Below are 8,885 nucleotides of genomic sequence, written 5' to 3' on the forward strand. Positions count from 1 at the left end.
ACTCCTGCCTGAAACTGTGGAGAGCTGCTGCCAGTCAGAGCAGTCAATGCTGAGTTGGGTGGATTGAGGGTCTGATTCGGTTTGCGGCAGCTTGCTGTGTCCCTGTGGGAAGTGAGGCAAAGGAATGCCAGCAGGCATCATTCACAGGAACCCAGAACCCAGAGCGGCCCCATCCCCTGAGGGTGCTCACACATGGCATCTCCCATTCAAATGCAAACCAGGGCAGACCCTGCTTAGCAAAGGGGACAAGGCATGCTTGCCACCCCAAGCCCATCTCCCCTCTATTCTCAGCTTGCTTGCATGCAGGAGTTCCAAGGTAGGCTCTCCAGAGAGGTCTGGGAGAGATTCCTGCCTGCCTGAAGCAGAGCTAGCCCTGCAGTAGCAAGCATGAGTTGTCTCCTTTGCTAAGCAGGGTCCATGTTGGTTTGCATATGAATGGGAGACTGCATGTGTGAGCACTGTAAGAGATTCCCCTTAAGGGACTGAGCTGCTCTGGGAAGAGCATCTAGGTTCCAAGCTCCCTCCCTGGCAGCATCTCCAAGAGAGGGCTGAGAGAGACTCCTGCCTGCCACCTTGGAGAAGCCGCTGCCAGTCTGTGAAGACAATACTGAGCTAGATGGACCAAGGGTCTGACTCAGTATGTGGCAGCTTCCTGTGTTCCTATGTCTTCACACATTGCCTCTGGCTCCTGAGATTTCATTAGAGACCCTCTCCTCTTAAGAGAGGAGCGCTGGTCTTGTGGTAGCCAGCATGACTGGTCCCCTTAGCTAAGCAGGGTCTGCCCTGGTTGCATATGAATGGGAGACTAGAAGTGTGAGCACTGGAAGAGATTCCCCCTCAGGGGATGGAGCCGCTCTGGGGAGAGCAGAAGGTTCCCAGTTCCCTCCCTGGCAGCATCTCCAAGAAAAGGCTGAAACAGATTCCTGCCTGCAACCTTGGAGAAGCCGCAGCTGCCAGTCTGTGAAGACAATACTGAGCTAGATAGACCAGTGGTCTGACTCCATAGATGGCAGCGTCCTCTGTTCCTACGCATGATGCCCGCTGGCAGCCCTTTGCCCCACTTCTCCCGGGGACACAGACCTATGGCCTGACTCCGTCTGTGGCCGCAGCTGCCCCTGCCCCTGTGTCCCTGCCGGAAACCTCGGAGAAGCCGCTGCCAGTCAGGGCAGGCCATGCCATGCCAAGCCGCCTGGAACGGGGGTCCGACCCGGCCGGCAGCAGCAGCAGCTCCCCGCGTCCCTGCGAGAAGCGGGAGGTGCATTTTGGCAACGGCGCCTTTCGCAGCGCCGCGCGCAGGGCCGCTGGCGCAGCGTGGCAGCCGCATCCCTTGCGAGGCGCACGCAAGGAGGGCAGAGGGAAGGGCGCCCGCTCGCCCGCCAGCTCTCCCTCTCCCTCTCCCCCCGCCCGCCCTCTCTGACGCGGCTCTCCCTCCCTCCCTCCCTCCCTCTCCGGCTCGCTCTCGCTTTCTCTTTCGCCGCACTCCAGTCGGCGTTGCGCTTTCGGCACACGCACCTCCCGCGGTCCCCAGGAAGCCCAGCCACGCCAGCCGAGGACAGGCAGAAGTCCGTCCGGCCCCAGGCCCCCCGATCCCGCGCCTGACACCGTGCTCGCCCTCGGCGCCGCCCCAGGTGACCCGCCCGGAGACCCTGCGGCTGCAGCTGGGCGCTGATCGCTCGCCTCCCTCCCCCGGCCAGAAGATGTCCCAGGTGCTGCCCTACAGCGAGGAGAAGCTCGGCCCCTATGGCGACGGCGGCGGCGACGTGGGGCAGATCTCCTTCACCTGCCGCCTGCAGGACACCAACAACTTCTACGCCGGCGGGCAGACCAAGCGGCCCCCCAAGCTGGGGCAGATCGGCCGCAGCAAGTGTGGTAAGCCGGGCAGCGGGGTAGCCCCACCCCGGGGCGCCAGGGGAGTCCGGCAGAAAGGAGCAGGGGGGGCTGTGCGTGGGTGATTTGTGTTGGGGGTGGGGGGGGGCAGCGCGGCGAGAGAGGATGCATTGGCCGGCTAGCTTCTGGGGAGGGGGGAGTGTGTGAGGCGTCTCCCCCCGCCCCCCCCCCGTGTTTGGATTTTGCCGCGATTCAGACGCAGTGTGCACAGAACTTTTCGACAAGAATTGAGGAGGGAATGTGGGGTGGGTGCTTTGCATCTGCCTATAGGGACATAGGGAGCTGCCATATACTGAGTCAGACCCTTGGTCTATCTTGCTCAGTATTGTCTACCCAGACTGGCAGCAGCTTCTTCAAGCTCGCAGGCAGGAATCTCTCTCAGCCTTACCTTGGAGATGCTGCCAGGGAGGGAACCGGGAACCTAGATGCTCTTCCCAGAGCAGCTCCATCCCCTGAGGGGAATCTCTTGCAGTGCTCACACTTCTAGTCTCCCATTCCTATGAAACCAGGGCAGACCCTGCTTAGCTAAGGGGACAAGTCATGCTTGCTACCACCAGACCATCCATCTGTCTATCTATCTGATCCCTATTTGTGATGATCACTACTGCTGTCCCCAACTCCACCTGCCCTTTCCTTCCAGCACAACCCCTCAGCCCCATGTTTTGTTCAGTGGCGCTTACTCCCGAGGAGTGCGTGCCTTCAGGACTGCAGCCTCCCCGCCCCCAGGATCAGTCCCTCCCTCTGTTCCCCCCTCCACTCCCGCACCCCCCCATGCCTGCCTGTTTCACTTTCCCTTGTTAAGACCTCTTCCTTGTCTGTATTGTCGTTATTTCCCCCGCACATGACCCCGTTGTATGTAAAGGTTCCTTGGAGAAGCTGCTGCCAGTCTGTGTCGACAATACTGAGCTAGATGGACCAAAGATCTGACTCGGTATATGGCAGCTGCCTACGTCCTTATCTTTCTTCCCCAGTGGTTGCATCTTTGGAAATGGATGCTGCTGCAGAATTATCCTGCTGCTGCAGTCCCTCTGGGCTCTTTGTGTGTGTTTGTGTGTGTGTGTGTGTGTGTGTGAGCAGAGAGAGCTAGCAAAATAACCCCCGCTCCCAAGATTGGATATGATGGGGGGGGGGAAATGGGAACCCCAATCCCCTATTTATGTGACCATCCCCTCTTGGAGAACAGCCCCCTGCTTCAAAGGGTCTCGGGTCTGTGTTTGAATGAGGCCAAAGTGCCAAGGACAAGAGAAGGATCTCTGTTTTGCCCTGCACTCTGCATGCAGGTGCGAAAGGCAAGGAGAAAGCAGCCTCCAAGCAAACAGACAGGCTTGGGTTCCTTTCTACCGCAGTGGCCACGGGGAGTGTAGATATAAAAGTGTTTTAAGGACGGCCGCATGCAATTCAGATCCGCTGAAGCTCAAAGATCGGGACAGACACGGATGCCGCTTCAGGGGGTTGGTCTGAACCTGAAGATCCCTCCTCTTTGTTTGGTAAACAGTGGCACCCCCTGGCACCTGATTGAGCTGGATAGGCAAAAGGGAACAGTCCCCTGCCCCCAGGGAGCTTACAATCTGAAATGGGCAGTAGGGATAAAGAGACTTATTGGGAGGAGAAGCAGCCAAGGGAGATGCAGAGATCTGAAGTGTGGCTTGCTGTTGGAAATGAGGCTAAATATGATGGAGGCATTGGGTTATGAATTCAGAACATCGGAAGCTGCCGTATACTGAGTCAGGCCATTGGTCTATCTAGCTCAGTATTGTCTACCCAGACTGGCAGCGGCTTCTCCAAGGTTGCAGGAAGGCATCTCTCTCAGCCCTATCTTGGAGATGCTGCCAGGGAGGGAGCTTGGAACCTTCTGCCTGCAAACCTGCAGGTGCTCTTCCCAGAGCGGCCCCACCCCCAGAAGGGAATATCTTCCAGTGCTCACATGCCTCCCCTTCAAATGCAAACCAGGGCGGACCCTGCTTAGCAAAGGAGACAATCCATGCTTGCTACCACCAGACCAGCTCATCTGTTTCGTTTGTTTTTAACCCCACGGCCAAGAAGCAGGCCCGCCCCATAGAAATTGTCCCCATAGAAATTGTCCTCCTATAACAATCACCCGCCCTTGACCTGTGCTGCGGAATGTGTGAGTTGCCAGATGGCTCCCTTGGGCAACCTTTTTAGCAGAGCAGCTGTGAGAGAAGTAGGAAGTAGCAAGCTTTAGAGCGGCACAGGATTCTTCTTCAGCTGGGGAAGGCAAGCACACGGAAAGACGGAAAGGCTGCACACGGCCCTTGCGAGAGGCTGAATGCTACCCATAACATTATCCATACTTGCAGTTCACTACCATAAATCATAGAGGGGCCGGTTGATCAATACAAAACAAACAAATAATCAAGAAAAAAAATGATCCGGGAGCGAGAAAATCCGAGAGGCACTTGATCTTCACTGGCCGTGCAAGAGTTGTAGCGGAGTCAGAGAGGTGGGGTTTCAGTAGGGAAATAGGCAATTTGTCACACGAAATCCCTTGAAATCCTGGTTCAAGTGTTCCTCGAGACAGAACACGGAGATCCCCAGGTGATCTCAACACATAAGGACAACTCGTTGAAGATGGCGTGTGTGTGCGTGTGTGAGTGTGTGTGTTGCTTTACTCCCCAGAGTATGCCAACTCTGCAGTTAAGTTCCGAATAGTAAGATTCCGGCCTCATAGCGCATACTACCTTGAACGTAAGAACATAAGAACAGCCCTGCTGGATCAGGCCCAAGAAGGCCCATCTAGTCCAGCATCCTGTTTCCCACAGTGGCCCACCAGATGCCCTTGAGAAGACCTCAGGCAAGAGGTGTGTGCATGCCCTCTCTCCTGCTGTTACTCCCCTGCAACTGAGACTCAGAGGCATCCTGCCTTTGAGGCTGGAGGTGGCCTGTAGCCCTCCGACTAGTAGCCCTTGATAGACCTCTCCTCCATAAAGTGATCCAAACCCCTCTTCAAGCCATCCAGGTTGTTGGCTGTCACCACATCTTGTGGCAGAGAATTCCACAAGTGGATTATGCGTTGTATGAAAAAGTACTTCCGTTTGCTGGTCCTAAATTTCCTGGCAATCAATTTCATGGGATGACCCCTGGTTCTAATGTTGTATGAGAGGGAAAAGAATTTCTCTCTACCCACTTTCTCCACACCATGCATGATTTCATAGTTGCATTTTGAAAAAGAAGATCCGTTTCAAACCCCATCACCTTCATGGTCAGGGGAGTTCCTTTGGGGTTTGCTCAGCCTTGGTGACCTTGAAAAGACTAGAGTTATGAATGTATCCTTCGATGACATGCAGAATGATTTGCCAAGGCGTCACTATGTTCTTTGAAAGAGCATCAGATCTCTGCAGCCGCGCAGTTCTTTCTGAGATGCTGGACTGAGGAGTGTGTGTGTGTGTGTGTGTGTGTGTGTGTGTGTGTGTGTGTGTGTGTGTGATGTGTGTGGGGAGATGGGGCCATTCGCAGTGTGTTTATGCCTGCTTATGAATGTGTGTGTTGATGGGTCTAGAAGTTTTTTTCTGTCATAGAAAAGAAATATTTTGTGATTTGGCAAAGAGAACATGCTTCCTCCATGAGACACAATCTCCTGGTCTTGTGGTAGCTGGTCTTTTGGCAGCAAGCATGACTTGTCCCCTGAGCTAAGCAGGGTCCACCCTGGTTGCCTATGAATGGGAGACTAGAACCGTGAGCACTGCAAGATATTCCCCTCAGGAGATGGAGCCACTCTGGGAAGAGCAGAAGGTTTCAAGTTCCCTCCCTGGCTTCTCCAAGATAGGGCTGAGAGAGATTCCTGCCTGTAACCTTGGAGAAGCCGCTGCCAGTCTGTGAAGACAATACTGAACAAAATGCACCAATAGTCTGACTCAGTATATGGCACTTCTTATGTTCCTAAGCAGTGGGATATGTTAGAGACACTGGACAACAATATTTCAGCACTGAAATATTCCCAATATTTCACTTTTATTAACCCCTTCAGAGCTAAAAATGGACCAGAACAGCCTGAAACACCCTACTAAACCCTGAGCTGTTGCACATTTACCACCTTAAGTGGCACAGCGGGGAAATGCTTGGCTAACAAGCAGAAGGTTGCCAGTTTGAATCCCCGCTGGTACTATATCGGGCAGCAGCGATATAGGAAGATGCTGAAAGGCATCATCACCTCACACTGCGCGGGAGGAGGCAATGGGAAACACCTCCTGTTTTCTACCAAAGACAACCATAGGGGCTCTGTGGGCGCCAGGAGTCGAAATCGCCGTGACCACACACTTTACTGTTATTGCACATTTATTGACCCCTTCAGAGCCAGAATGGCAGCATCCCAAAAACATTGGAAGGGGCTGGAAGTAGAAACCAATTTCAAGACAGCTGTTTCCAGAAAGGCACCTCAAGGGTTTTCATCGACTGGTCTCCTTGGTCCTTGGTCTTCATGAGAAAACTGTGCAAGAATCCAAAGGAAGACACAGCGCTCCTTTGCCAAGGTGGCAAATGTCAGGCGGACTGGTATTAGCTGTCCTGTCTTGAGTTAACTGAAATATCTTGCAGAATGTACACATCTTGTCCATGGTGTTGTGCCTGGCATAAATGACAAAGGAAAAGATCTTCCAAGAAGGTTGCATGCTTTTCCTTTGCACAGCCTTCATTATGGTGGGACTTGGTGGCAATGCTAACAGAGGAGAATTAGAAATGCTTTGTTTTTAATAATGCTAAGAGTAAAGAATTTTTTTCTGCAAGACTCTTCTCCAGGGGTCCACTGCTTTTGGGATGCAGTTTGACTCTTAGGGGGCCATTGTGGGCTGTTTTCAGGCTGTTGCAGCATTGCAGTCCATTCTGGGCATGGAAGGGGTTAACAAAACTGTAATATTGTCCATATTTCAGTGCTACAATATCCTTCCCCAGTGTCTGCAGCACATACCTCTGTTTTTAGAATGCAGTTTGACTCTTAGGGGACCATTCCTGGCTTTTTCACACCGTTCTGGCTGTAGAGGGGTTAATGAAAGTGCAATAGCTTCAGCTGTTTCAGGCTGTTGCACTATTCCGTTCCATTTTTGCCCTTGAAGGGGCTAATAAGAGTGTAATATTGGACTAATTTCAGTGCTAGAATATTGTTCTCCAGTGTCTCTAACACATCCTACTGGTTTGGAGATCCCATTAGATTTTTAATGGGTCTTTCTGGCCCATTCCATTCCGGCTTTTACTGAGTCCTGATTAAAAAAAGACCAGGCAGAAATTGCACTTCCATTCATGGCTCTGTTTCTCTGCTTTCAGTTGTTATTGAAGATGAAAGAATTGACGAGGTGCTGAAAAACATTTCTGAAAAGCCACCACCAGGAGTCTAAATCTCTCCACAGAGACGCTGAGTAAAAGGAGGGGCGAGAAAAGAATTTACCTTGTAATACATTATCGGGCAAATCAACAAACCCCACAAGCAAACTTCTAGCACCTGAAGGCGCTTCATTTGCGAGCCTGTGATCCACCTTGCAAACCCGCAAAATTGTATCTTAACAGCAGGCACAGAGGCAGAAGAGGTGAGGTGAGGAAGGCGATTTTTCTCGTGTGCAAAAAATAAACACAACCCGAAACCAGTCAAACCAGAAGCAACGAAATAAAATCCATCACAATTGACATGCACTAGTAACCACTCAGTCGTCTAAATTAAGGCCGAGGTCCTTTTTCTCTGGACGATCAATATTGCACAATTCTCAGTCTGGATTTTTTTTTTAAAAAAAAAATCCTTAATCAATGAAGCCGTGATTTCAAAAACAGTATTTTCTGATCCTAGCAAACATTGCTGATTATAGTTGTTTCAAATAAGCACTTGTTTACATGGTTAAATTTTGCAAAAAGTTTCTTGCACTTGCATATACAATGCGCTACGTTTCGATTTTTTAAATGTCTGTATTCTTGGATGTTAGGGAGGGGGGAAAATAATTATCTATAGTTATAAATATAAATATATATTTAATTCTAGTTACCTTTTAAAATCTAGAAGGAATGTATGGAACCAAAACTTTTTTAAGGAAGGGATTCTAGGAAGAAAGATGTGTTTTTCTTAATTTTTTGTTCCAAAAACAGATTGTAAAGCTAATATTTCTCGACTGCAGCACGCAAACACTCTGAAGATGGAGAAATTTAATTTTATATGTGAAATGGGAGAGGAAAATGAAACAAAACACACACACACACACAGCTTTTTCTAATGACCACTTGCCTGTTAATGTGAACAATCTCTACTTTCTTTTTTAAAATATTGTGGTGGTTTATTCTCTTTAAACAAACAAACAAACAAAAAGACAAAAAAAATCAGTTGTAACAACAGGAGTGCCAAATATCTTAAAATGCCAGATTTATTCTCCATTTCTTATTTTGTGACCCTGAGTCCATGTAAAGTTGTATTTTGTACCTGACTTTTGTTCTTTATAATAGGCTCTCAACTGACTTATATAGGTATGTACACATATATCTATCGATAGCTGACTTTTGGAATCTTTGGGTTTTCTTTATTCTTCTGATTATGATTCATATTTTTTTGCATGACATGCAAAAGAAGAAAAACGTGCCTCTTGAAGTGAGGAAAATATCTATTTTTTGCCGTTCCGTTTGCAACTCTTGAATGATCTTGCGATGGGTACTGCTGTTTCCTTTTCTTATAAATATTGTGTAGGTTGCATTTCTATTCTCTGCACAGGGCTATTTCTGCAATGTACAATAAAAGACAGAAAATGATACCATGACAACCTGTCTGCTCTGGTGATTGGTCTTGTGTGTTATCTAAACTTTGCTATCCTGCCCTCCAGAGGGGCTATTAAGAATATAAGAAGAACCCTGCTGGATCGGGCCTATCTAGTCCAGCATCCTGTTTCACACAGTGGCCCGCTAGATGCCTCTGGGGAGCCCACAGGCAGGAGTCGAAGGTGTGACCTCTTTCGTGCCATTGTGCTCCTGCAGTTGGTCTCCAGAGGTACCCTCACTCTGAGTCTGGAGGCAGCCAT

The 8,885-nt window shown here is 50.1% G+C and overlaps 1 protein-coding gene across 1 annotated transcript; it reads left to right on the top strand.

Moving 5' to 3' along the window:
• The first annotated feature begins 1,453 nt into the window (after window positions 1–1,453).
• Window positions 1,454–8,630, top strand: CAMK2N1 (calcium/calmodulin dependent protein kinase II inhibitor 1). Its single transcript, XM_053281419.1, has 2 exons — window positions 1,454–1,869; window positions 7,162–8,630. Exons 1-2 carry the CDS (start codon window positions 1,698–1,700, stop codon window positions 7,230–7,232), a joined length of 243 nt encoding a protein of 80 aa, XP_053137394.1. The 5' UTR covers window positions 1,454–1,697; the 3' UTR covers window positions 7,233–8,630.
• Window positions 8,631–8,885: the final 255 nt, after the last annotated feature.

This window comes from Hemicordylus capensis, chromosome 16 (genome assembly GCF_027244095.1).
Source record: "Hemicordylus capensis ecotype Gifberg chromosome 16, rHemCap1.1.pri, whole genome shotgun sequence".
Classification (NCBI taxonomy): Eukaryota; Metazoa; Chordata; class Lepidosauria; order Squamata; family Cordylidae; genus Hemicordylus; species Hemicordylus capensis.

Coding starts and splice junctions, on each gene's coding strand:
- CAMK2N1 (XM_053281419.1), top strand. CDS start 1,698: ATGTCCCAGGTGCTGCCCTACAGCGAGGAGAAGCTCGGCCCCTATGGC. Junction 1,870..7,161: donor GATCGGCCGCAGCAAGTGTG/GTAAGCCGGGCA, acceptor CTCTGCTTTCAG/TTGTTATTGAAGATGAAAGA.